The sequence below is a fragment of the Oryctolagus cuniculus genome, chromosome 9 (genome assembly GCF_964237555.1).
Source record: "Oryctolagus cuniculus chromosome 9, mOryCun1.1, whole genome shotgun sequence".
In the NCBI taxonomy this organism is placed as follows: Eukaryota; Metazoa; Chordata; class Mammalia; order Lagomorpha; family Leporidae; genus Oryctolagus; species Oryctolagus cuniculus.
Window position 1 is genome coordinate 134,718,184 of NC_091440.1, and position 27,795 is coordinate 134,745,978.

Here is a 27,795-nt window from a genome sequence, read left to right on the forward strand (position 1 = left end):
CCCACATGGGATGCCGTTGTTGCAGCCAAGGGTGTTACCCACCAGGCACCAATGCCAGCCCCAAGCACTGTTCCTAACCATGAAATATTGAAACCAGTTCACAAGTCCAAGGATAGCGTCTGTTCACATAACTCCTGCGGTTAGAGACAAATTTTTTTTTAAAAAAGAGTGAACATTTTATGAAGAGTATGGAAGAATTCCAGTGCACGTGAGGGCACTTCAACAAAACACTCACGGAAAAACGGAATCACAGGGTAGGTTTACTTGGGTTCAACTCATTGTTAAATCCACATACAGCTTTTTGTAATATGCCTTTCCTATGACCTTTCTTAAGGACCTTAGTGTTAGTAAAGCAAAGCTAAAAACTGTGAAACAAGATGCACACTGTGTGACCATTTGTGTAACCAATGAACAGAAACATACACTAGGTCTTTCTATTGCTGGCTACTACCAAAGAAACTCCGGGCGCATAGATGAGAAACAACGAGGTGGCAGGGGAGGAGCAAGTAGGGGCACCCACAGGTCTGACCTCCTGCTCAGCTCAGACAGCTGCCTGATCCCCCACCTCACCTTCCAGTCTGGCTAAAAAACGTAGCAACTACTCAGGAAGCTCCTCCCTGACCAGGTGAACCACACGCCCACCCCAGCCCTGAAAAGACAGGACACCTGCGTGATTCTGTGAGCATGCGTCACGTGCCCTATTTACTGCTATGTGTAGACGTCCCTACGCCTAGGCAGAGGCCTACCCGAGCTTCCAGTGCTGCCTGGGGATCTGAGACACGGCCGAAATGGGACACAGAGCACCCCTGCCAAACCAAGAGAGCGACTCCCGCAACGCTGTCTGCTCAGCTGATGGGAAGCAGAGGCGAGACACAGGTTTGGAAGCAGGGCAGAGGCAGAAAATGCAGACTGTGAACGCGGGGAAGCCATCACCTCGGGTGAAAAGACAGACATCCTGATTATCGCTAACCTCTCGCCGGGGCTGAGCCTTCCCTTCAGCACAAAAGAAGGAACAAGCCCGAGGGACACTGCCACAAAGGCACAGGTGGCCTGAGAACTTTCCAGATGCCTCGAAGCACTGTTGCTATGCTGGTGTTAGTCACATTACTGATGTGCTATTCCCTCTCTTTAACATCCTAAAAACCCATTTTAATATAATTGGTTCCTTTTGTATTTTTTAAAAAATTTACTTGAAAGGCAAAGTTACAGAAATAGAGACAAAGAAAATGACCTTCTATCCACTGGTTGTCTCTCCCAAATGGCCACAGCAGCCAGGGCTGGGCCAAGCCAGAGCCAGGAGCCAGGAGCCAGGAGCTCCAACCAGGTCTCTCACATGGGTCCAGGAGACTGAAGACTTGAGCCATCTTTCACTGCTTCCCTGGGTGCATTAGCAGGGAGATGGATCAGAAGTGGAGCAGTCAGGACTCAAACTGGCACCCATCTGGGAAGCCAGTGTCATAGGTGGCGGCTTAATCCACTAAGCCACACTGCCAGCCCCTTCTTTCACATTTTATTAAGGGTGAATTAAACGTTGTGAGAAGGAACTTGTGAACCGTGGAAGGGTCTGAGGAGGGAGAGGGAGGGGCAGAGCCACAGTCACAGCTCCAGCAGGTGCAGCAGTGTCACAGTCAGCGAAGGGGGCCCAGGCAAGGGGCAGACATCAGGGCAGGAGAGGGTGAGGGCTTGCACTGAGTGAGCCAGCAGAGAGCGTGGGAAGAACGACTCTCGTGTCCAGCTTCAGCAGAGACCCCTGCCCGCTGTCATCTGGGGCAGGCATTTATGGTAGCAGGAAGAGCCGAGCCCAAGAAACAAGTCAGATGGCAGCCACTCACACAGGTGTGCACACACGATGACAAGGGCTCCCTGACCTTACTGTTCGCACTGAGCACGGAAGCTAACCGAGACAGGCGGGTTGTGCAAGCTGTGCACGTCTCACATGGAGTAAGAGGCGGGACCACAGTGTAACCGCCTGGCCACACAGCGCATGCTGCAAGCCTCGCTCCACAGCACTGGTCAGCCCACACCGCCAGCGAAGACTAAGGAACACAACCTCAGGCCAGGAGTGCCGCGGGCGCTGCAGGTGCAGAGGTGAGCTTGTGACAGCACGGCCTTCAGCAGCTGACAGGGCGGAGGTCAGGCGGCAAATATCACACTGCGGCCGGCAGTCAGAGCAGTGAAGAACCCGAGGCAGAGACGGAGACAGCGCGTCCTAGCGGAGACGGCCGGGCTGAGGCTCCGTGAGGAGCAGGCAGCCACAGAAAATCCTAGGGGAGCACCCACTGGTGATGCGACAGAAGCTGCCAGACGAGTCCAAGGGGGCCAAGGCGGGCCCACCAGCAGACAGGAAGCAGGGATGGGTCAGACGCAGAGGCCAGGCCAGCGGCATCCTGGACCTGCAAAGGCCTGACACTCCCAGAGCAGGCCCAGGGGTCTGTCCCTGGCTTCACTGGCCCTCGGCCGCGGAGAAATGCAAGCTTCTCTCAAGAGACAAATCTGAAATAAACAACAGATGATGCATGCGACAAGCCCAGCCTTACTGAAAGGGACTGTGCTTCCACTTCTTAATTATAAATATTTCTTTTTTTTTTTTGACAGGCGGAGTGGACAGTGAGGGAGAGAGACAGAGAAAGGTCTTCCTTTTGCCATTGGTTCACCCTCCAATGGCAGCCGCGGCCGGCGCACCGTGCTGATCCGAAGCCAGGAGCCAGGTGCTTCTCCTGGTCTCCCATGGGGTGCAGGGCCCAAGCACTTGGACCATCCTCCACTGCACTCCCTGGCCACAGCAGAGGGCTGGCCTGAAGAGGGGCAACCGGGACAGAATCTGGCACCCCGACCGGGACTAGAACCCGGTGTGCCGGCGCCGCTAGGTGGAGGATTAGCCTAGTGAGCCATAGCGCCGGCCATAAATATTTCTTAATTAAAATATTTCTTAATTATAAATATTTTTAAGTTATTTGGGAATAACTTTAAAAATTGTTTAAATTTCACCAACACATAGCTTAAATTACTATTTTAACTGAATAAACATGGAAAGCCAGGAAAATGATTGTAGTAATTCTACCCATAAACTTTTCTTTATTATATTTATCACTAGATGATTATTGCAAGAGGGACAGCTTTACTCTCTTCATAGTTCTTGCTTCTAAATTGCTGCCTGAAACATCGCAGGCATTCACTATATAGCTGCAGGAATGAACATTTTAGCAACAAACTTTTTTTTAAATTTATGTATTTGAGAGGCAGAGTTACAGAGAGAGAGGGGGAGAGACAGAGAGATCTTCTATCCACTGGTTTCACTTCTCAAAACGCTGCAACAGCCGGAGCTGGGCCGATCTGAAGCCAGGAGCCTCTTCTGGGTCCTCCCATGAGGATTCAGGGGTCTAAGCACTTGGGCCATCTTCTGCCGCTTTCCCAGGCCACAGCAGAGAGCTGGACTGAAGGTGGAGCAGCCGGGACTAGAAGTGGCATCCATACTGGACGCCGGCACTGCAGGTGGAGGCCTACACTGCCGGACCCCAAATATTCTTAAGGAAGTCTTGAAACCTGCCTGATACAAATGTACACCACAGTTTTCTCTCTGGGTTGAAAAGTAAAATGTGTAGGCACTCTTTGATAATATGCTAGTACTTTAGGATCAAGTATTTTTTTTTTTACATGGTTTAAAAATTACTCAAATTCTGTGAGACAAAGTCCTGCGATGTAAGCCTATAAAATAAAAAAGCCGAGCTGTACACCTCAAGAGCACTTACTGATGTCTCCGGTACCCTCCAGCAGCCTGCACCGAAGCACGGTTCACTAATTCTGCCAGCGTCCGTGTCCAACTCCAACTACCAACTGACAGTTTTGAACACATTCCCAAACCTGAGCTCACTGTCTTCCCAGAAGACTATTTCAACCAGAGCGACAGGTCTTGAAACCTGAGGCCGTGGATCCATGGAAAATCCCTTTCTGCCTTTCTCAGCAAGCGTGCTGAAGAGGGGAAATGTGATCTCGCCTTGGGAAAGCTACAAATAGTCCTGGGATGGCTCACTAGGAGCGGAGCCAGCAGCGAGCGCAGCGCACCTACGGCACCCTGGGGGACGGCCGCACACAACCCCTCCCAACGCGGCAAGCATGCCTGCCTCTGGATGCTTCTACGTGCCTATGGACCAAAACCTGAGGGTGAGGCCCCATGAAGGGACAGGCGGGTGCAGCCCAGAAGAGAAGTGCTGGACAGGCCTGTCCAGGGGCCTCGGCACCTCCTTTCCAGGCGGTGCTGGACACTCCAGCCTGCTAAGGATGACCCAAAGGCTTTACCTGACACAAAACCCCATGTTTAAAAACATCAAGTTTAAGAATACAATGGCAAACACTCTGTCCTCCGAGTGATTCCCCTTATCATCCACGAAGGACTTCAAAGCACTGCGCTTACGTCAATTTTCCCATAATCCACCCCCAAGCAGGAAGCTTTCCCTTCCAGTAGGAACACTTGGAGGGCTCTGCCTCAGATCCTGCTCCTAACAAAGGGCTTCACTTTTCCTTAACTTGGAACGGGACCTGGTAAAGGATCGGGACTGTAACATGACAGGTGGCTCACGGAATGACTTTTAGGTCATGGCGTATTTTTAGCAGCCTGCCTGTCTGCAGATGGGCATTGCAACTTGACTCATAAACGTCAATCAAAGTGCAAGCCCTGTTTGTCAATGATTGTTTTAAAAGAAGAAGGCTACCTTCCACAGGCGCAGGGAGTTCCCATTACAGCAATGCCAGGCTGTCCGACAGGCAATCGCGCCTGCACGGCTAGGGCCAGCGATGCCCACAGGCCGAAATTCCCACACGTACCGGACGTTCAGAATGCTCTTATTTCAGAATTGCAGCACCCTTCATGTGTTTTTCTGCAGATACATGGCAAATCCATGTACCACCAAGTACCGCTGCCACAGCCAGTAACACACTCTCAGCTCTCATTAAGGGCAGAACAACCAACAGGAACACAGCCCGCTGTGCTCTTTTCCCAAGTCATTGTCACGTAAGCACTGGCAGCTGCAAAGCAACACATAAAAATAGGGCCCTGCTGAGTTGTTAAAAAGCACTTCCTTCTGCATTCTTTAACCATAAAATCACTATCAAGAGAATCAACAAGCCAGTGTTGACAACAAAACAGGTCCAGGTCCTGGCCTGCACTCCCGGCATCTTGGGTGACTCAACGCACCGCTCTGACCCTCGGCTCCACGACTCAAGAACAACTGAAACCCTTCCATCCACCCGATCTGCTAAGGAAGGCGCTGGGTATGACAGTGCCGTTCCTCACAGGTGCTCGAGGACTGTCTGGAAACTGGACACGCCGTGAAGCAGCATGAGCAGTTCTCCACCAAAACCGCCGACGACAGAGGGCTCAGGCCATGACGAGGACGGCAGAGGTTCAGTGTACCTAAGTTCTTCTCGCCGACAGTTCCTCGGTTTAACTTCCCTGATCAGTATCGAGGCCACCACCACACACTGAACCAAGGCATAAATCAATGATAAAAAGCAAACGTAAGAACTAGCTCCAGAAGCATGAAGCCCAAAACTCAGTTTCTTTTTTCTTCTTTGAAGAAGGCTTGGGCTGCTGTGGCACCGAGGTGACGACACCGGTTAGGACGCCTGCTGCCCACATCACAGCACCTGGGTTTGACAGCCAGCTCTGCTCGCACTCCAGCTTCCGGTTAATACAGACTCCTGGAGGCAGCGGGGATGAATCGGGTTATTGGCTTCCTGCCACTCACATGGGAGACCTGGACTGTGTTCCAGCTCCTGGGTTCAACCTGGCCCAGCTACTGCCATTGCAGGCATCTGGGGAGGGAGCCAGCATCAAGAGCTCGCTCTGCCAGTCTGCCTGCCTGACTCAATGTGATTTTTTGAAGCTGTGTCTTTCTTCTCCCTGGAGGCAGCATTTTTCTCCACCCTATCGGATACCCTAGATCTCCAATACAGAAGTAAAGAGATAAGAAGAAACATCTGCTGATAGCTCACCCAAAAAAGAGACTGGTCTCTCACCAAGCCTGAGCCCATCAGGATCAAGAAAACAAAACAATGACTGACTCATTCACCCAAGACTTGTCACTCTACTGTAGAAGCCCCCTGAAGAATCGGGGAATCACAGCGTCGAAGCAACCAGGAGCCAGCCACTTACTGTAAAATGACTCACAGGTCCTGAGCATCACCCAAGCCTGCCGGAGGCCCCCAGACAGCTTCCTCCATCAGACCAGGTTAGAGAGAACCACAGAGGAGGAAGGACAAGACGCGAATGGCGGCACCAAAAGCCCTGGCAGCTGCATGCACCTCCCAGGACAGGGCAGCACGTACCCAAGGACCTCGCCTCCGGCCGGCTAAGGGGCACCACGACTCCCCCCACCAGGAACAATCAGTGCCTCCCAAGTGTGCTGCCCTTCTCTCTGCAGTGGGCTCAGGGGAGGGTGTTTGCCGTGGGCAGTTGGCCTTGGGCAGGTGCATGGGATGAGTATTTTCAGGTCCCAGGTTGCCAAGCCACAAACACCCCCCGGAGGCTTCCTGGAGGATCCTGCACACACCCCGGAGGCCCTGGACTTGGAGCAGGGGCAGTGCCTCTGTGCAGGCCGCGGCCGAGTCCTTGCACAGAAGACCAGCGTGCGTCACAGACAGGAAGAGAGGAGCCAAGAGAGGCAAGGTGACCGGGGGCAGCCTGCTGTAACCCTTGGGGTCAGTGTTCTCCTCCTCCTTGTGGAGGGACTGCTGGCCCTCAGAAGCCAGCCCCTCACACGCAGGGACGGCTGGGCAACTGGTTCCACTGACTGGACGTACACAGTCTGTGCCATCTCTGGGCTGCGGCAGCTAGCAGCCATTGGCTTCTCTATCCAGCTCACAGAAGTAGTTTTAGTTAACAAATGCAAGGCTGGCCCAATAGGAAGGACATTACTGTACCCATACCCACAGTGGCAAGGAGGTAGTAGATGTGTGACATTTATCTACCGGAAATTTTAAAAAAATGATCAATTAATATCAGTATGCACTGGATAGCTTAAATATACTTTTTTTTTTTTTTTTGACAGGCAGAGTGGACAGTGAGAGAGAGAGACAGAGAGAAAGGTCTTCCTTTGCCGTTGGTTCACCCTCCAATGGCCGCCGCGGCTTGCGCACCGTGCTGATCCGATGGCAGGAGCCAGGTGCTTCTCCTGGTCTCCCATGGGGTGCAGGGCCCAAGGACTTGGGCCATCCTCCACTGCACTCCCTGGCCACAGCAGAGAGCTGGCCTGGAAGAGGGGCAACCAGGACAGAATCCAGCGCCCTGACTGGGACTAGAACCCGGTGTGCCGGCGCTGCAGGCGGAGGATTAGCCTAGTAAGCTGCGGCGCTGGCCTTTAAATACACCTTACAGACTGAACGTACCTTATCTGAAGTCCTTGGGACCGGAAGTGTCTAGGATTTAGGGATTTCTGAATCAGGAAACGTGTACAAACAAACACAGGAGACGACTCAGGGACCCAAGTCTAAAGCCCAAATCCGTTTGTTTCACATTCACCTTAGGCGCACAGCCTGCAGGTCACCTTACATGCTATTTCAGTGCACCTGTGTCCTGACTATGGCCTGTCCTGTGAGGTCAAGAGCAGAACTGTGCACGTGTGGTTATGTCAGTGTTCACAGTTCCACGCCCCCGTCAGCCTCGCACGGAACTCCTGAGTCATCACACGCAAACGCACTCGGTCATCCTTCCAAGTCCATCCAGGAAGCCTCCCCCAGCACAGCTCCGACCCTCTCCTTCCAGTTCACACCGTGCTTCATACACACCTCTCATAACCGCACTTAGCAGACTGTACCTCCATTAACTGCTCCTGTGCCTGAAGCCACCACGTGGGGGCCTGGAGCATTCTCAGAGCATAACTGTCCAAGGCCACTTCGAAGTCCCCACAGTGTCGCCGCGGCCGTGCTCCCAGTCAGTGACAGAGTGCGCTGGGGATCCTAAGGCAGACCCACCTTGGGGAGGCCTGGGACTCCTCTCCAGGAAGACTTGGCCGGACGCTGAAGCCTGAAGCCTGGGCTCCTCTAGGCAACCTCGGTCCTCTCTGTGCGGACTTGGCCCTCCCAGCTCTCTCCTGAGCTCCTCTAACACAGGACCCTCTCCTAAATGAAATCCCATTTTGGCATCTGCTTCCCGAGGAGCCTAGACTAACACACACTGGAGACTGTTAACAGCAGATGCACAGGAAACTCTCCCTGCTGCCCTGTGACTCCGTGTCTGTGTCCAAGCACAATCCAAAGAGAGCCGTACACGTTCTTCCAAGGAGACAAATACGAATACAGACCAGCATGGTCATAATCCAGGGCTGTGTTAGGGCTGGGAAACAGGAAGTTTAGGAAAGAGTCACACAAAAAAATAGACAAGAATGGACAAAAACCAGTCAACACGCCACTGACATTCTCCATACTTGCACTTCCTGTCTGGACAGGAAGTCACCAGAGCAGTTCACTAATCCGTCATCAGGGGCAGCAGGTCCTGACACGCGGCAGAGCAGTTCACATGAGAGACTTCAAAAAGGTGCCTGGGCCACTCCGGGCTACTCCACCAGAATCCCGCGCGTGCCACAGGCAACGGCTGGTTTTAGAACATCTGGAAACTGTTTGTTCAACCAGAAAGACTGCACTGCTTCAAATCCCACCAAGGAATAGTGACGTGAACGTCCAGCCAGCCAGCTGAGTCCCTGAGCGCCTTCAGAAGAAGCCAGCCCTGTGGGTGATGCAAGCAGAGGCTGCCCAGGCCATCTCAGACATTCCATGGGAAATGGGTATGTCCCGGGCTGACCAGCGCGGGCCAATCAATCTCAGTCCATCAGACGCTGCACTCCGCTGGGACAAGAGCATGGTCACGCTCACGGAAAGGCGGACAACGAAACGCTCTAAGGCGTTAAGGCCTGCAACTGCACATTCCCTGACAGCGTGGCAAGGAATTAAGGAGCCTGATCAGCTGTTCTGCAGTCCCTACAGATAACTTTATCATTAGCTCCAACTGAAGATGTACTATAGATTTTGGAAATGTATAAATAAACCTCTGTTTGGAAATGTCTGAATCCTGGGATAAACAGACACTTATGGGAAAGAAAAATTACAGAGAAAGAAAGATTAGAAAAGCAAAAGCTATGCACACATTAAACAAAGGAAACTTCTGGCAGGCTCTTAGCCCCTCCTGGTACTGGGGCTCAAAACACTTGCAGAGAAAACTAAACATCACCAGTCATGGTTCGGCGATTCAGTGAAAGAGAAAAACATGTAAATACCAGGACTTCCAAAAGTGAAGAAAATTAACCCTACAGAAATGGGGATGAACACCATCAGTCCCCGTGTTGAGTTCATTCTAAACCAGCAACTAAAGGGCATCACTGACGATGCCGGGTGCCGACTGTACCAAACGGCTGCACAGGGACAATCTTCAGGAAGCATTCCTTCGATTCGTCTTCATTCCCTTCAGCTGCAAGTCCCATCCCCAGCAGCTAGCACAGATGGGAGCGGGGAAGGCGGCAAAGACAGCACTCAACTAAAGGAGACGACGCGGGGACTTCCGTAGTCTAAGGGGACAGAGGGTCGCAGGGGAAGGACACAGGCAGGAGGAGGCAGGCAGGCGAAATCTCCACTGGGACTGAAATGCGGACAGAGAGCGCACACGGGACGGTCCACACAGACAGCCCAGAGGCGCTGCAGCACGCCAGCCAGGTGGGCCTCGAGGGAAGAGCCTCTGACAGCATCGCCCCCACACCCACTGAGAGGTCTGGGAGCACTGGCCAGAGAGGACCGAGGCCCTGCTGACTCTCAAATGTCAGAGGGTTTCAGGCCAGGTAACAGCCAGCAAGACTGCCACCAACTGCCAAGCCGGAGCAAAGGGACTCTACACGAGGGCTGCACAATGCACTCACCAGACCAGAACCCAAATGGGCATCACACTCACGACACCTGTGAGAGCCGGAGCAGGGGTGTGCAAGGCAGGGAGCTCCGACTGAGCAGGAGAAAGGCCCCCAAGTCAGCCACTGGGGCCAGAAAAGCACCAGCCGCGGGGGACTTCCTCCTCACCCTTCTCCCAGATGGTACACACACCTCGAAAACCTACCCTGCTCAATATGCAACCTGTGTGTCCCTCACTGCAGCAGTGCACAGAACAGCAGGTGCTCATCTCAATATATTCAGGAAAACTCACTTGACATCCGGCATTGGCTCAGCACTGAAAGCAAAGCAGAACTTCACGTGGAAAAGAACAGAACCTCAGGTCATCAGACTGGTTCTAAACCCAGCCACAGACCTCAGCTCTAGTGTTTACCTGCCGGCTGGGGGTCCACGCCAGAGCATCACAGTCAGGTACGCAAATGCCAGAGACAAGTTAGGAAGCAAAACGGACAGGCCAGCAGGTCAGCATGGCTGGGTTCTCAAGCTTTGTATCAGTGCTGATCTCCCAACTACATAGATGCACTAGGCTTAGGGTAGCACACTGTACCCAAACACCGAGACTAAAGACTGATCTGAAACTAACATGAGTATTATGACAGAATGACAAGTGGAGTCTAAAAACTACCAGAGGTTTTACTCTTTGACAAACTATTAATCTAAAGGAAATTCATGATGGGGTAGAAACAAAAGTACACAATCTTACATACGTAGTGTATCCCAAAAATGAGAAAAAACAAAGAGACGCCATTAATCTCACTGACAATTTAGACTCTTACCTGGTTATGACCACACTATTGCAAAAACAAACTTAGATGCTGGTACTAGTAATTCGCTATTTATTGGAAAATTTCTACCTATCTCCATAATGGCCAACATGTTCATCTGGATCCTATACAAAGATAAAGAAACTAAGGTAAAACAGGGTTATTTATATAGGCATGGAAATAAAATTTTAAATGTTAAATCAAAAATTCTGATGAAATCTGTAAGTTTATCAAAAGTAAAGCTAAAGCGTCAGATTGGTAACACGATGATTTAATAACAGAGGCAGCCATATCCAAACTGAGACAGGGTAAGAGGGTGAACCATCATGACCCAAAGAATCTCAACTGCGTTCTGAATCCAAAGAGGGAGCACTAAGCAATAATGTGCACGATCTCCACTCCATGACTCAAAGCAAGCAGGACACTCCTCCTAATAACACTGTCCACGTGGAAGCTTTCTCCATGACACTAAGTAAAGAAAATATAGTGACCATGGCAAATCTGTCAAATCTAGGCTTTCCCAAGTAAGGCCATTTTAAAAGGTTTTACAAAGTGTCCCTTTCAACTACAAGTTTAAAAGAAGGAACTGCAGAAGAAAAGAAGGAAATTGTTCAAGGCACTCATGTAAATCCAACTCAAGACAACAGCCTGGAAAAGCGCCAATAGACTTTTCAAATTTACCTGGTAATGGCTAATGCTCACACAAAGTGTCATCAAATAGCCTGAAAGTATTAACATTCAGCCTGGAGAGAACTGCCAATTTTCTATTAAAAAATAAACACTGACGATGTTTTCAAGTAGCCCCGAGAGACTGCTGCACAAAAGCTAGGCAACTGGGCGTCAAACTCCGTGACAAAATTCTTAGTGCTTATTCCTTTGCAGTACTCCTCTATCAGAGAAGGGGACTGATCAAGCCTCAGGGCAGGCACTGTGCTGCACTGGGTTAAGGCGCCACTTGGATGCCTCCCTCCCTCCTCTGACAGCCAGTTCAAGTCCCAGATTCTGCTTCCAATCCAGCTTCCTGCTGATGCATCCCATGAGGCTCCTGTGCCCAGGCCCCTGCCACCCTGTGGGAAACCCAGGTGCAGTTCCAGGTAGCTGAATGGGAAAGTAACTGGCATCTTCCTTCCACCAAACTTGATGCAAAACTTGACATTGTGTCTGTGTCACCAACAAGTCGCTACTTCCATAACACATCAGAGTTGACAGGGCTGCCTGGATGCCCACCCAAAAACCCAGGAGAAAACAGACCTGATAAACAATGCCTTACAGGAAGTATGCATGAGCTGGCCTTGTATGTTTTATTTACTCGTGTAAAAGCCATGGTGAGAAGCAGCCCCGGCTCTCACCAAACTGCATTAGTAGTTCATGGCGGAAACAAACAAAAAAACCTTAAGAACCTATCTCAGAAAGAAACGAATGAAACGAGAACGCCGGGCATTTCACTGCCTTCCTAGCACCTCTTCGGTGAAGTCCTCCAAGTTCCCACGCTTTGCTCTTCTCTCTAATGAGGACTCCGCACCCCACGCATCCGCCGTAATGCACCGCCCACGACTCAGCCCCTTCCCACGCTACTCCACAGACTTGGAGCCACGGCCACCGCTGCTCCTTTCCAAACCTTACCCAGGAAGCTTTCCCTCGCATCTTTCTAAATCCTGGAACCGAACTTCAATAAAATCAGGGACTCTGCCCCAAAGCGTTGCCATCAGCGACAGAGGCTGCCCTGCGGACGGCCATCGCCCCCCGCCCCCGGGCAGGCACCCCCTGACCTCGGAGAGACGCTCTCCCAACCCCTGTCCCCGCTGCTGGCTCAGGCTCCCCTCGGTGGGCGTCATCCCGGACCCCCAGCCACCCAGTGCGAATCCCGCTGCCCCACCCCGGGGAGGTGCAGGGCCCCCGCGGCTTACCAGACCCCCGCACAGGCTGAAGACAGCCGTGAACTCGGCGCGCGCGTTCACCCGGCCGCGGTAGAAGCAGTGGCGCAGGTCTGGGGGCGCCGCGCCTCGCTCGTGCGCCCCGCGCGCGGGGGCTCCCAGGTGCACCTCGGTGTAGCCCGCGGCCAGGAAGGTGGCGTCGGCGCTCAGGTTCAGCTGGAAGAGCTGCCCGTAGGCGCTGATGCGGTAGAGGGTCAGGGCCGGCGTGGGCTCGGGCGCCCCGGGGCTGCGCCTTCTGCGGCTGAAGTGGCGGCTCTCGGGGAAGGCAGCTCCGAACTCGTCGACCCGCTCGGGGGTCACCACCTCGTAGGAGGTCAGCGTCTTCACCAGGGCTTCTGCAACCACACACACACACACACACACACACAGCGGCTGGGACCAGCACGACCGGGCGCGCCCCCTGCCCCGCACACGTGCGCGCAGCCCTCGCGCCCACGCGCGCCTGACAGCGTCCCAGGCGCGGGTGCGCCCTCCCCGGCGGCCTCGCGCCGAGCCGCTGCCCCCAGCTCCCGCTCTCGCCGGCCGGACGCTCACCTTGCCTGGGGTGCAAGCGAAGTTCCCAAGAGCGGGCGACCAGGAGTGAGAGCTGGTAGAGCAGCCCCGCGAGCCACTCGGCCGCCCGCATGGCTGCCACGGGAGGACCCCGCGCCCTCGCCTCGGCCGCGCGGCGGCTCAACAACGCCGGTAGCAGCCGCCCGCGCCCCGTGCCCGCCGGCCTCGCCGCTGCTCCCGCCCGCGCGCCCGGGGCCGCCGCCTCATCGCCCGGCCGCGCAGCCCGCTCGCCCGCTGTCTCGCCCGCCGCCGCCGCGGAGGCCTCCGCAGGTCCGCCCGGCGCGGGCAGCCGACTGGACCTGGCCGTGGCGAGGCCGCCGAGCCTAAGCGCCCGGGAGCGCGAGGAGAGCCCGCCCCCGGCTCGCCGGCCAATCAGCGAGGGGCGCGCCCCTCCCTCCGCCGCGCGCCGGCGACCCCCGGGCCCCTGGCGGACGCGCGGCGCTCGAGGCTGCGGGGCCGCCGGCGCGCCCTGGCCGGCGGGGCTGGGCTGGGGCCGCGCCTGGGGCCGCGCCTCGGGCTGCAGGGAGGACGTTTCCCATCCCCGAGGCGCGCAGCGGCGGGACGGGGCGCGGGGGTCCCCGGCACGCGGCCGACAGCGCAGGAGGAGAGCGCAGCTGGGTTCGCGCTGCGCGTCTGGTAGTGCCTTGGGGTTTACTTCTCCTTTCCAGGTCGTCATTTCTGGGGGAGCCCCGTGTGCACAAGAACACCCACGCTCTGAGCTTGATGAACGTCTCGGCCCCCGCCGGGCGTCCCAGCTGCGGAGCGTTTGAGTCGGGCGCGAGGGACCGCGGGCGCCACGCGGAAGCCTCGGCGGCGCCCACCTGCGTGGCCAGGTGTGTGCTCGCGCGGGAGGCCGCGGCGGCCGTGGAGACGCCGCTCGCGCGGTCTCCGGATCCACCTGCTGCCTCGGCGGGGTCCCTGCGGCTCCTCGCTCTCTGGCCGTAAGGAACTCCAGCACGAGAGGGAAAGAAGACAAGGGGACGCAAAGGCTTGCGTGGGGGGGTCTCCGTAGACACGGCCCGCCCGCGGGGATGCGCGTCCTCGGCCTGGGGCCCCTGCTCCGCGCCCCTTCTGGCCAGCGTGGCGGGCGGCTGCCGCACTCCCCCCCCCCCCCGTGCCCCTTAGCACACCTGTCTCTGGCGGGTACCTTCACCCGGGACCGCTCAGGGCCACGTTCCCCGCCCAGCCGCTGAGTGCATCTTTGCGTCAGCAGCCCAGGAGCCACGGCTTCCCTCGCAGAGTAACGGGGATGGATGTGCACCTGCGGCTGCGGGCTGCACGGGCGTGTCCCTGCCTCCGCACGTGTTGGATCCCCGTGGAAGGATGCTTTGTTCGGAGCGGGAAGCTGCAGGAGATGCTGTTATGCCGTAGTCGCTGCAGTGAGCCCTGAACTCTACCCCTTCTCTCTGTCCTAGCCCATCAACGTTGCATTCACCCAAGAACCTAAGCTGTGTTGCCCCGTCTTTTCTGACTCCCGGAGTTTTCCCCTGCCCCAGACCGTAAATACTGCCACGTTCACAAGCTCTCCCTCTTCCGTACTGAAGGGAAGGTCGTGCAAGAACTAACCAGGACGTTCGAGTCCAGACGGCAGGCACTGCGCAGGGGGCTTCCGAACAAATGCTGCATTTACTTTGCCCACTGCACGACTGGGCTCAGCGGAACTGTGTTAATTCACTGTGGATCAACTTAAATGCACACATCGCGGGCTTCTGACTCCTTATTTAAAAAAAAAAAATAGCTCTTCAGAGCACGTCAGATTGACACCCAGTTTAGCTCCAAAAGTGAAAACCATACTTAGAGCCAATACAATCCTGCTTCATGTGTGATTCAGCCATCATCACAAATAGAAGCCATGCACCCCGACTGGCACGGTATGGGAGGAGGGGAACCCAGTCTTGCAAAGCAAGAAAACACTCAACTCAGGAGTTGGGTAGACCTTGAATTATGCCCTAAATCTATAACCAGCTGGGTGAGTTCACAATTTAACATAAGCCTGCCTTCTCTCAGCTGTAACATGGAGGTAACAGAAGCTCGTGCAGATGGTAAGGTGATTAAAAGAGATGATACAGCTCACATAGCTGGCTTGATTAGTACAGACAAAACGGTCTCCCTGTATGCTCACGCTGATTTTCATGATTTCTATCCTAGTACCAGACTAAAGATTCAAAAAGGAACAGCAATCCCAATGAGGCCTGCTTTGCAGCAGGCAGTAGGTGCGCTGGTGACCTCCAGTCTACCTGGGACTAGAGGTTTCCCTTAGGAAACTTCGGAATCTGGGCAAGTCAGGTTAAACTGGTCACCCTACTTCAGGGCTTATCAACCAAGGAATATTCACTTTCTGGGGATGAATCTTTATTATTCTGGCTGTGCACTGTGGCATATGAAGTAGCATCCCTGGCCTCCACCCCTCTTGTGACAACCGAGAATATTTCCACACTGGTTGAAGGAAGGGTTGCTGGAGGAAGTGTTGGGGCCGGGGGCACAGCAAAGGCACTGAGGTGGGTTGGGAGAAGACACCACACACACTGCTCCATTCTCAGTTACCAACCGCCGGCTGTTTAAAAGAAACTGTGTATTTTGGCAGGTGTGAAACCCCTCCGTGAATGTAATTGAAGCAGTGTGAGTTGTGACCCTGTGTTCATCATCTTAAAGCATCGTCAATGTTTTCTGGATGGGCAAAGGAGGCTCAAACCCTGCAGCCAAGCACTGCCCACACTGCATTAGTCATCCACTGTTTTTCTACATTCAGCACTAAATCGTTAGGGTCATGTGAGGAGGGACTCTATAAACAGGCATCTAAGCAGTTTCTCAACACATGGTGTGCACCCTGGGAAATAAAAATAAACATCATTGAACAAATAAATAATAATGGAATCCATATAACCAAGGGATAAGTAGGAAAATTACCCATCTTACTGTCTCTTTTTTTATTTTATTTTATATTTATTTATTTATTTATTTATTTATTTATTTATTTTGACAGGCAGAGTGGACAGTGAGAGAGAGACAAAGAGAAAGGTCTTCCTTTTGCCGTTGGTTCACCCTCCAACGGCTGCCACGGCCGGCGCACCGCGCTGATCTGATGGCAGGAGCCAGGTGCTTCTCCTGGTCTCCCATGGGGTGCAGGGCCCAAGGACTTGGGCCATCCTCCACTGCACTCCCTGGCCACAGCAGAGAGCTGGCCTGGAAGAGGGGCAACTGGTACAGAATCTGGCGCCCCAACCGGGACTAGAACCCAGTGTGCCGGCGCCACAAGGCGGAGGATTAGCCTAGTGAGCTGCGGTGCTGGCCCTGTCTCTGTCTTTTAATTGGAGTATTTATATCATTCACATTTAGTATAACTATTGAAATGATGACATTCAAGTCTATCATCTTGCTGTTTTTTATATGTTGTATCATTCTTTGTTCCCTGTTTTTCTCTTGTTCTGTCTTCTTTTGGATTAATTGTGTTTTATGATTGTCTTTCATTTCCTTTGTTAGCTATAACAAATTGTTCAAGTGGTTAATCTCGGATTCACAGAATACACTTTTAACGTACCCTACCCTACCTGCAAGTGATAGTATTGCCAATTTCAATTCTTCCCTCCCAGCCTTTGAATTGGCTGTCACGCATTTAACTGTTGTCATACATAGACAGTATTGCATTGTTGGCATTTTTACTCAATGGCTCCTTCCCTGTGGTGACATTTGCCTTACATTTAACATTTTTTGCAGTGTGACTCGTTAGTGATGAACCCTTCCAATCTTTGTATGATGTCTCTAGAAGTCTCCATTTCACATTTATTATTGGGTATGGAATTCTATATAGATATTTGTAGGGCTTTTTTTCTTTTGGTTCTTTATAGATGTTTGCTTACTGTCTTTTTGTGTCTTAGAAGATTTTTTTTCTGTTTATCTTATGCACTTGACCTTAGCCAAAAGGCAGAGAAGCGGTTGTATATCTAATGAACATTGGGCATTTTTGTTGTTGTTGTAGTTGCCTTTAAGACTTTCCATTACCAGTTTTGCGCAGTTTAATTGTAGCAAGACTTGGTGTGATTTTCTTCCTGGTCCCTGTTCAGTGGAGTTCATTGAGCTTTTTATAACTGTGATTTATTGTTTTCATTAAATTTGCTAAATTTGAGGCCTTTTTCTTTGAAAATATTTGTCCCCCTTTCTCCTGGGAGAGGACTCCCATGATTCATATTTGAGATGCATGAAGTCCCACAACACTCAGAAACTCTTGAAAAAAAATTCTTTCTTTTCATTCTGTGCTTAATTTGGATAATTTTATTGCTTTGTTCCTAAGCTCACTAATCTTTTCTTCTATTGTCTATTTCTTTTGTTGTCTAATGTGTATTCTGCCATTAATCCCATTCAGTGCCCCCTCATCTCACATACTGTAGTTTTTAATCTATGCAGCTTTCATTTGGGTCTTTTTTGTGTGTGTGCTTATGTACCCGTCCTGTCCCCTACTTAACTTTTTGAATCTATGGGAGTGAATTATAATAATTCTTTCTAGCAGATTTGTCAATTTGGCGTCAGCTTTGATTAATTAACTCTTGCCCCTCATTATTGGTAAACCATCCTGCTTCTAACTGGATGCAACACTTTCTAAATTTTGACTTTTGGGTGCTGGATATTTTTGTCTCCCTATAAATTTCTTGAGCTGTGTCATGGATGAAGTTACGTTGCTTAGAAACAGAGTCTTTCTGGTCTCACCTTTAAGATTTGTTTAGCAAGGGGCAGGCATTGTGGCACAGCAGGTTAAGCCACCCCTTGGGGCAACTGCATCCCATATCAGAGTGCCTAGGTCAAATCCCGCCTCTGCTTCCCATCCAGCTCCGCTAAAGCTCCCGGGAGGCATCAGATGGTGGTCGCAGTACTTGAACACAGAGCAGTGCTCTGTCCAGGGCTAATTTTCCCCACCACAGAGGCAAGGCCCTCCGGAATCACCAAATGTTTCTGCCCATGAATAGAGAGGCTTGGCAGACTGGCCCTGCGGGGGCCAGGGCCGCCATCTTGCCCTCCTGGGTGATTCTTCCACTATTTCTAATGTTGCTGAAATATGAAAAGGAAACTGATGTAAAAGACGAATGTTGCTGCACACATCAGGATAGTTCCCCTCTCCTCCTGAAAATCCGCTTAAACCAAAACAGGGAGAGCTGACTTCCAGGCCATATCACAGCCACGGGAACCACACAAGGAAGCGGCCACACGGAGTCAGGACAGGACACACAGGGAGGCGTGGTGACTCAGCCGGGACCGAAGGCAGTGACATGAGAGGACACGTGTGTTCTGGCGGGGAGTGCTATGCCCGCTGCATGAACCGACGCCCCTGGCACGCAACGTCAGAGAGCATCCCTGGGCCCCTCTCAGCAGATGTCAGGAGGAGCCGGGGAGGTGGGCTCTGCAGACAGTGATGGAGATGAGCGGAGCTGGAGTGGGCAGCTGCCCCTGAGAGAGCCCAGGAGACAGCCTGGGAGGCCACTCTGCGCCTGCAGCCCCATAAATTATGGGCCCAGTGAAATCCAGGGAGCTCAAGCAGCAGATTAAGAAATGGAATTGCATTATAAGAAACCAATGTGGGAATGAGCGTGCCAGCTTCCCTGTGGACCAAGGAAACACACCGGGAAATGCTGCCATGAGCAGATAACAGTGGCGATCAGCAACAGGCATTTGGCTAGTGGTTGGCATGCTGCCGGGGATGCCCAGGGCCCATTTAAGAGGGCCTGAGTTCATCCTGCCTCTGCCCCATTCCAGCTTGCTGCTGGTGCACCCTGGGAGGCAGCAGGTGATGGCTCAGGCATGGAGTCCCTGCCACCCACCGCCCGCGTGGGAGACCAGCTCCTGGCTTCAGCCTGGCCTGGCCTAGCTCTTGCAAGCATTTGTGGAGTGAACCGGGAGATGGGAGATCCCTGTGTGTCTGCGTGTCGGAATCCCTCTCTCTCTCTCTCTTCCTCTCTCTGCCTCTCCTCTCTATGTAACTCTGACTTTCACATAAATAAATAAATCTTTAAAAAAAAAGAGATCTCCCATCTCCTGGTTCACTCCTCAAATGCTTGCAACAGGTAGGCCAGGCCAGGCTGAAGCCAGGAGCTAGGGACTCAATGCCAGTCTCCCCCGTGAGTGGTAGGTGGGTGGCAGGGGCACAAGGTCGTGAGGAGAAGTGAGAAGCAATAGACCAAGAAACAGGAGCAATAAGTTCACATCTGCAGCCGGCCCTGTGGCTTAGTAGCTTCAACCTCCACCTGCAGCAGCATCCCATACAGGCGCCTGAGTACCCAGGTGGCTGCAACTTCCAGACCGGGGCAGATCCACAGCCAGGGGCCAGGAGCTTCTTCTCAGTCTCCCATGTGGCTTCAGGGCCCAAGCACTTGGGCATCTTCCACTGCTTTCCCAGTCCACAGCAGAGAGCTGGATGGGAAGTGGAGCAGCCAGGACTTGAACCAGCACACATATGGGATGCTGGCACTGTAGACAGCAGCTTTACCCACTACACCACAGTGCCAGCCCCCAACACCATATTCTTGATCTAAATCATGGAGAAGAAGGAAAAACAGCAGATTTTACATCAGCACCACCTTTTAGTAACAAAATTAAAAAGGAGCAACAAAAGCAGTGTGTAGACAGACACACATCATGGAGTCCAGTGGTGGTCATGGTAGTAGATCACAAGTAACCTCCATTCTCAACTGTCTCTACAACAGGCAACCTGCGTCTTATGTGGCACTCACCTCTGGCATACCTGGGAACCCACTCCTAGGCTGAATGCAGCTCCAACTGCAAGAGTGAAGCCAGGGAGCTGTCCAAGGAAACCCAGGAAAACAGGTGGACCCTGCCTCAGGCAAACATTTGCTCTTCAAGGGTTCAAAAGTCTCATCAAAACGTGGTAACTGGCCGGCGCCGCGGCTCACTAGGCTAATCCTCCGCCTAGTGGCGCTGGCACACTGGGTTCTAGTCCCAGTCAGGGCGCCGGATTCTGTCCCGGTTGCCCCTCTTCCAGGCCAGCTCTCTGCTGTGGCCAGGGAGTGCAGTGGAGGATGGCCCAAGTCCTTGGGCCCTGCACCCCATGGGAGACCAGGAAAAGCACCTGGCTCCTGGCTCCTGCCATCGGATCAGCGCGGTGCGCCGGCCGCAGCGCGCCGGCCGCGGCGGCCATTGGAGGGTGAACCAACGGCAAAGGAAGACCTTTCTCTCTGTCTCTCTCTCTCACTGTCCACTCTGCCTGTCAAAAACAAACAAACAAACAAACAAAAAAAACGTGGTAACTTGGTAACTGCTTTATGGTAAGATTCAGAACTTCTGCTCATCAGGAGGGTAAGAATGTGGGAGACATTACTTGCAAGTATCCGCGTGACACATGGCTTGTTTCTAACTACATGAAGGTTAAAATGAGACATGAGACTACAGCAAAATTAAGACGTTCTACCCAAGACACTGTGGGGACAGCGGAAAGTGAGAGGGACATTATTGGTAGCACCTGTATCCAGCACAGACTCATATCCAGAATAGTTAATTAAAACAACAACAACAACAACAACAAAAAACTCCTCTACAGGAGAAAAACACAACCAAACAGAAAAACAGTTAAAAGGCATTTCACAACACAAGTTATTACAATAGCCAAAAACATAGGGAAACTTGCGGCAAATCACTCATCAATACGGAAATGTGAGGAAGAGCACATGTGATTCTCTCGCGGAGCCACTGAACAGATCAGTTTAAACGCCAGGTGACGCTAACTGGTGGCAGGGATGAGGAACGCCCGGAGCCCTCAGACACGGCGGTGGTGATGGACTAGGAACGGCCCGGCAGGGGCTCTGGGAGCTGAGCAGGTCATCCCGTGGGCCGCCTGGGGATCTCCCTGGGGAAATGAATTCACCCATCCAAGAAGAGACAGCACACAGATGTCCACAGCAGCGCTCGGGGTTCGCACACACCCGACCCCGACCCAGACAGCCGACTCGACAAACAAATGATGGAAAATGCGCACAGAGGAGAAACAGAATGAGCACCTGCAACCTGCCCTCCACACAGCAACACAAACGGACCTCACACAGAGGTGCGTAGCGGAGGATCCTCCCCACTCCCGCAGCAAAGGGGCACGGTGTGTGACCCCAAGCCCACACACCTACAAGAGCAGGCACCAGAACCAGGGAGGGGCTGGCCCTGGGGCGGGGAGAGGACGAAGCGTGGAGCCAGGGTGGGCAGGAGTCTGAGATGCTCCTGCCTTCTGGCTCCCGGGCTAGGCTCTGGTTGCACAAGTGGGTGTTGTGAGGGTTCCTGCGCCTGCACTCGTGCCCATTTCCCGTGCATGGGTGTAATCTGATAACAACAGTACTTTTTATTAAAATGTATTCATTATAAAACGCTTTCTTTTTTTTAACTTTTATTTAATGAATATAAATTTCCAAAGTACGACTTATGGATTACAATGGCTTCCCCTCCATAACGTCCCTCCCACCCGCAACCCTCCCCTTTCCCACTCCCTCTCCCCTTCCATTCACATCAAGATTCATTTTCGATTATCTTAATATACAGAAGATCAGCTTAGTATACCTTAAGTAAGTATTTCAACAGTTTGCTCCCACACAGAAACATAAAGTGAAAAATAATAGATGATTTTTTTTAAATGATGATGAAATCAGATCAGACCTATTGTCATGTTTAATCCCAGTGAGAGTCAAGTTGGGAATTGATAATTTCTTCTTTTTTTTTTTTAACAGAAGATCAGTTTAGTATACATTAAGTAAAGATTTCAACAGTTTGCACCCCCATAGAAACACAAAGTGAAATATACTGTTTGAGTACTCGTTATAGCATTAAGCCTCAGTGTACAGCACATTAAGGACAGAGATCCTACATGAGGAGTAAGTGCACAGTGACTCCTGTTGTTGACTTTACAAATTGACACTCCTGTTTATGGCATCAGTAATCTCCCTATGCACCAGTCATGAGTTTCCAAGGCTATGGAAGCCCCTTGAGTTCTTAAAACGCCTTCTTTATGGAAAAATTTAAAACGGCTTCAGATAATTAAATAGTAAAATACTCTTGGGAATAAGTATTTGTTTTCAGATACAATTTGCTCTAATGATTAGACCCCATAACTAGAATTTCACAAGCCAAAAATATCAGGAAAAAAATTCTAGAAAAATAACTTCCATGGTGATTTACCTGATGTTTAGCTGCATATTCAAGTTCTCTCTTAAAAGTAAAAAAGGAAAGAAAGAGGGGCATATATTTCTTTGAAGGAACAAAGTTGTATTTAATCAAAACATGACTAACTACATAGTACTTAACTCATGAGTTACAAAAGGAAAAAGATTTAAAAAAAGGAAATCTACTAAATTTATCTGGATTTTGAGAAATTCAAGACTTACTGACTAGTTTTATTTTAAACAATGTAGTGCTAATTTCAAGAGACTGTAGACTGCTGATGGGCTTACCATTCTCCATAAGACTTGAAATCTTTGGACCTGTTACATCACACAGCATATGTCTAGTTCATAACCTGTATAGAATTATTTTGTGGAAGCATTTTATCTGACATAACATATTCTCACTGAACACAGCAAATGAGTTCCTATGCAGACAGTTGTCAGTAGTCCATGAGAAATGAAATGTGATTGGAAGAATCAACTGTTTTACAAGAAATACATTTTTTCTAAACAATTGCACATTGTTTTCCTTTAAGTGGTCCTTATATTAGATTTGTGCAAAGCATAATAATGAACTTCCTCTTGCTTCTGAAAATTGGTCTTTTGGACAAATGTACTTGAATGCAAGTTTTTAAGAGTTTACAGCCTAAATTAAATGCTTCTTTTTGGAAACATGTTTAATAAATAATACAGTTTACATCTCCTTGTATTACTGAGAAAAATTCCAGTAATCCTTTCTGGCTAGAAAATGTCTAAAGAACTAATGCCACTAAACGTGTTTTTTAATCCTACACTAAGGAAAAGACACATTATATTTAGAAAAAGAAAAGATAACTTTATCTTAAGGAGGTGCTAAATTGAAAGTGGACAGCACGTGGCATTTGACCAGCAGGGTTTTTTTTGCCAGAAGAAAAAAATAGCAGAAGATCAGAGAATACAGGGGCCAGTCTTAGAGCTTACCCACGCGCACCCCAGATGCCACGGATTCCACCAGGACAGAGTGAAAGTGAGGCGAGGAATCTTGGGAAGACATAAGGGAAGGGCAGCGCCATTGGTGGGCAGAAGAGAGGAGCTGTCCTCTGCCTGTGCCGCCTGAATGACAGAACCGGAGAAGTGGGGAGGAGCTAACAGTCAACTCTGCTCTAACTGGGCCGGTGCCTGAAATCTACCAGGCGAGCATGATGATGATTGAATGGTTTAAATATAAGACGCTGGCTGGTGATACGCCTGCCAAAGCCAAGAAAACCTCTGCTTGCAGGCAGCGTAACGCTCAGCGAAAGTTCACGCAGGCCCTTTCAGTCCAATCCACACCACCACCTGTTTCAGAAAATACAACCATTTGTTTTCTAAAGACACGGCCACACCAAAAGATAAATCTGTCAAATCTCATCTTTCAAAGTCTCCACTCCTTTTCTTATCTCTGAAACAAGATTGGCCTGCGTGATTCCTGTGACTTGTCACACGCCTGACGCCTTATTTCTCTGTAGAACACACAAGGTCCTCGGGGAACGGAGGTGACCGCAATGTGGATCTGGACCTCAGAGGAAGGCCAGACCCTGACAACGGTGTATGTGGACGGGAGTTCCGGAAGTTTGTGGAAAGTGGGATTAAAAGATAAGGCTGTTCTTGTGGGAAATAATTTGAAATACACCCATGTGGACAGTCTTCAAAACGTTCATGGACATGAAAAAATTATTCATGGATTTCAAAATTTTTTCCACAAAAATCAAACTCTATTTGATTCCATTTTTCTATGAACTTTTTGAAATACTTTTACCCTGAGGCTTGAGGGAATATTTTGTTTCTTGATGAGACAAAAGAAGGTGGAATCCAAAAGTTAAAATTAACATTTTGGCATCCAAGGAGGTCTGTGACACTCAAACGAATTACACACAGTCAGCCTCATTCTACACACAGCCAGCCACGTTCTACAGACACACAGTCGGCCTCATTCTACACACAGTCAGCCTCATCTACAGTTACACAGTCAGCCTCATTCTACACACAGTCAGCCACGTTCTACACACAGTCAGCCACATTCTACAGACACACAGTCGGTCTCATGTACAGATACACAGTCAGCCACGTTCTACAGACACACAGTCGTCCTCACCTACAGATACACAATCAGCCTCATTCTACACACACACAGTCAGCCTAACTTTATGTGTTTTACCGTTTTGTATTACACACAAATATGAAAGAACCCCTTAACTGCTCGGGTGATGAACACCTGGACTGTCCTCACAGAAATGCCATGTCTCCCGACTGCGAATCACCACCCACGCCAGCTGGGGTCAGAACACACACGTTGTGTGACGCTGTGCACTTGGGACAGGCACCCAAGACAAGACCGACGTTTTATGAAACCAGCCTGAAGCTGCACAGTTTGTTACTTACCTAAGCTTGTTTGCAAGAGCAATGGCTGGGGCAGTGTGAGTTTCAGAGCCCAAGCAGGGGCACAGAAGGAAACTGTGTGGCTAACCCTTTGCCCAGTCAGAGCTCTAAATGCCCTCGAGCCGTCTGATGAGGACGGACCTTTCCTGTGAGTTGACCAGAGACCCAGAGGAACACTCCAATCAGCTTTCGGGAGAAGTCATGTTTGCGGGACGAATGCTTTGAGGCAAAGAGGATCGGGTGGATGTGGCTGACAGGTGTGTTAATTACCAGTTCTGGTTTGTGACACTGCTCCATTGGGAAGCCTCTGCACAGTCCCCCGGGAGCACGTGGTTGTACTGGTTATACCGAGTGATAATCAGCACTTGAGGCTAGCAGTACCGGTAGGGCAGGGGCCAAGCACGGCCATCCTGCAGTCCAGCAAAAACAAAACTCACCCTTTCACTGGATTCATATTGCATAGGGACCCTTGGCATAATCTGTGTATACCTGCTGGGCCAGAATTAGTTCATGTTTGCATTTAAAAGATGAAATCACATTCAAAAACAAAAAAGAAGAAAAGAAAAAAAAACAACAAACAACAACAAAAAAGATGACACAGCGAAATGCACCCAGCCTAAGCGGGGTGTCTGGGAGGTTTTATACAAGTGAGTGGAGACGGGGCTGAGCAGATGAGAGACCGCTGGAGCACACCGCGATGCTATCCTCCCTCAGCACCACCTCTTCACTCTCCAGCAGGACACGCACTGTGGCAGGCCCCTGAGCTCGAGCCAGGCCACCCTGTGAACTTCGAAGACCTCGCCCCGTCAATGCAGAACTGGGTGTGGCTGGCTAAGATGTCCGTCTCTGAGAGTAGTTCTCCAGGATTCTGGATCTGGCCTCCTGGTGCTGACACAGGAGCTCATTATCCTGGTTGTGTCTTGTCTCATTTCCTGCAAGCCGTGGTGCGAGGGCAGAGAAGGCACAGGCAGAAGAAGGTATGAAATCGCCCTGGAGACCCCACCCTGGACCACCAGGTTTGCCGCTCGCTCAGCTCCTGATCCTGAGCCCACCTGTGAATCACCTCCTTGAGCACAGCTCAGGGTCTGGCTTTTCCCAGAGAAGGAAAACGCCGACTGCATCTCTCTGTGGTGTCATCTGGCTGTCTCCCTCTCCCGTCCTTTCTCCTTGTGCACTCATTTCCGTGGGACTGGATCATCACACTGGCTTCTGGATGGATCAGCTCAAAGATTCAGGAAAGAATGTTGATGCCTTCAGAGCCAGAGTATTCCCAGAGTGACCGGAGGAGTTGTCTAGAAGGGGCAGAGGTCGGCAGCAGGAGGTGACACACGTCTGCTGGATTCCACGGAAGGAACTCACAGGTGACTGTGGTGGAGCCACGCTGTGTATGGGAAGGCGGGGACACGGGGAGGCAGGGACAGAGCCCACACAGCCCTTCCAGGGCCCCGGTCATGGACACAGCGTGGGCTTGGGGAGACCCATGGGTAAAGCAACGCTTGTGTTCCCTCAGCATCTTAAAGATGAGTGATTTGAGCAAATGTGACAGCTGATGGGGTGCAGCCAGGACAGAGGGGGCCGGAACAGGCTCTGGGGACACAGAGGAACCAGGAGGGCAGGTGGGGCTGCGTGATCTCAGGCAGCAGGAGGCACCACCGGGCCAGTACGAGAGCAGGCACCGTCCAGGTAGACAGGCCGGTGCAGTGAGTACGGTGGGGGACTCCGGGATGCAGGCGCCTAAGGACCTTCTGAAAACAGAGGTGAGGGCGTAGGCTGGGAAAACTCAGGGAAGCAGCAGCCTGAGAGCCACAGCAGTGGCCGTGAGACAGGAGCCTCTTCTCCCCCCAGCCCCCACCCCCACACCTCTGTCCCGCTCAGCTCCATCCCGGGGGTCTCCTTTGAATTCAGCCTGTGAAATCCACCATCTTCCTCTTAACCTGCAGCGGGTCCTGGGCTGGTGTCCTTGCCCCCAGCTCAGCCCTTCTGCACCCAGAGTTGTCGTCGGCACCACCGGGAACACTGCTCGGGGGCTTGCGTGGCATCTGCTCCCTCCCAGTTAACACTGAACCCACTTCTTCAAGGACGGGACCCATTATTCCTTCTCAGCACTCCCGTTCGAATGTCTAAGTGTTTGGGGTCCACAGACCCACCGTGGAAGGGGACGATGTTCGTGGATCTTCAAGACATTTTGGTCCCAACAGTTCCGTAGTCTTTTGCTTCCCCAGACTGCTGAGTTCCCACTTTGAGTCAGGCCAGCCCCTCAATCTTAAGTGCTTCCAACTCCCACCACAGTCCAGCCCACCCCACCAAGCTCAGCTCAAATCTCCCCTCGTCTTCCAGTTACCCAGTTCCTCCAGTGGGGATCCGTTCGTGCTTTGCCTGGATTCCCTTGACCCATTCTATACTCTTTCGGTTTTGATCTTACTTTGCTGTTTCATATTAAAGTCGTGTAGCAAGGATGTAAGATGAGCCCAGGAGGGACGTCCACTGTAAATTTTAGAATGCATTAAAGAATGGGGGGAAAGGACTTGGAAGATTCTAGCTGCATGAAAACTGTAAGAAGGGTTGCTTGGGAAAAGTGACTGAGACCTGGAACAAGTCCAGGGTCAGGCAAGCCTCCCGGCCCAGGGGGTGGGAGGTGTCCGGGTGGACCTGCCTGGGATGCGTGGAGGTCCGAGGGCCGGGCATTGGGCCCAGAAGGACGGTGCTAGGCACAGAAGCCACGGGAGCCTTGGCACACTGCACCAGCTCCCCTCCACTGGGAGTCTCTGGTGAGAATCCTCGGAAATGATGTCTCATCAAGGTTGTGTCTTCGGATCCCTAGGGAACAACAGCGGATGTTCCGTGAGTCAGGGAAGGGTTCTTCACTGGAGGACCGGAGGCCACTTCATCCCCCAGGGGAAGACAACAGCGGTGGGAAAGGAGAGGTGGCAGGGCCAAACTGAGCGCGGGCAGCGAGCAAGGCAGCTGTGAATGCGGGGCGGGGGCCTAGGGGGCCCTGCAGAAGTGACTTGAAACTCCCCGGTGAGTGCAGGAGACACTGCTGTGAGAGTCGCAGCCTGGGTGAACCCCTGCTCCTGGGGGAGG

At 51.8% G+C, this 27,795-nt stretch overlaps 2 protein-coding genes and 1 pseudogene across 5 annotated transcripts in view; 2 read left to right on the top strand and 1 right to left on the bottom strand.

Moving 5' to 3' along the window:
- Window positions 1–13,470, bottom strand: part of ADAMTS20 (ADAM metallopeptidase with thrombospondin type 1 motif 20) — a 174,154-nt gene extending 160,684 nt beyond the window's left edge. For all 4 annotated transcript variants that reach the window (XM_051850403.2, XM_051850406.2, XM_051850402.2 and 1 more), the window contains exons 1-2: window positions 13,157–13,470; window positions 12,596–12,957 (exon numbers count right to left, since the gene is read on the bottom strand). In XM_051850403.2, coding sequence (XP_051706363.1) covers window positions 12,596–12,957; window positions 13,157–13,247 — 453 coding nt within the window. In that variant the 5' untranslated portion in view covers window positions 13,248–13,470. The remainder of the gene's footprint in view (window positions 1–12,595; window positions 12,958–13,156) is intronic.
- LOC138843663 (uncharacterized) lies at window positions 13,246–14,119 on the top strand. Its single transcript, XM_070048362.1, has 2 exons — window positions 13,246–13,748; window positions 13,843–14,119. Exons 1-2 carry the CDS (start codon window positions 13,246–13,248, stop codon window positions 14,117–14,119), a joined length of 780 nt encoding a protein of 259 aa, XP_069904463.1.
- A 9,373-nt stretch (window positions 14,120–23,492) lies between these two features.
- The window catches only part of LOC100339309 (thioredoxin-dependent peroxide reductase, mitochondrial pseudogene), a 37,041-nt pseudogene continuing 32,738 nt past the window's right edge, over window positions 23,493–27,795 (top strand).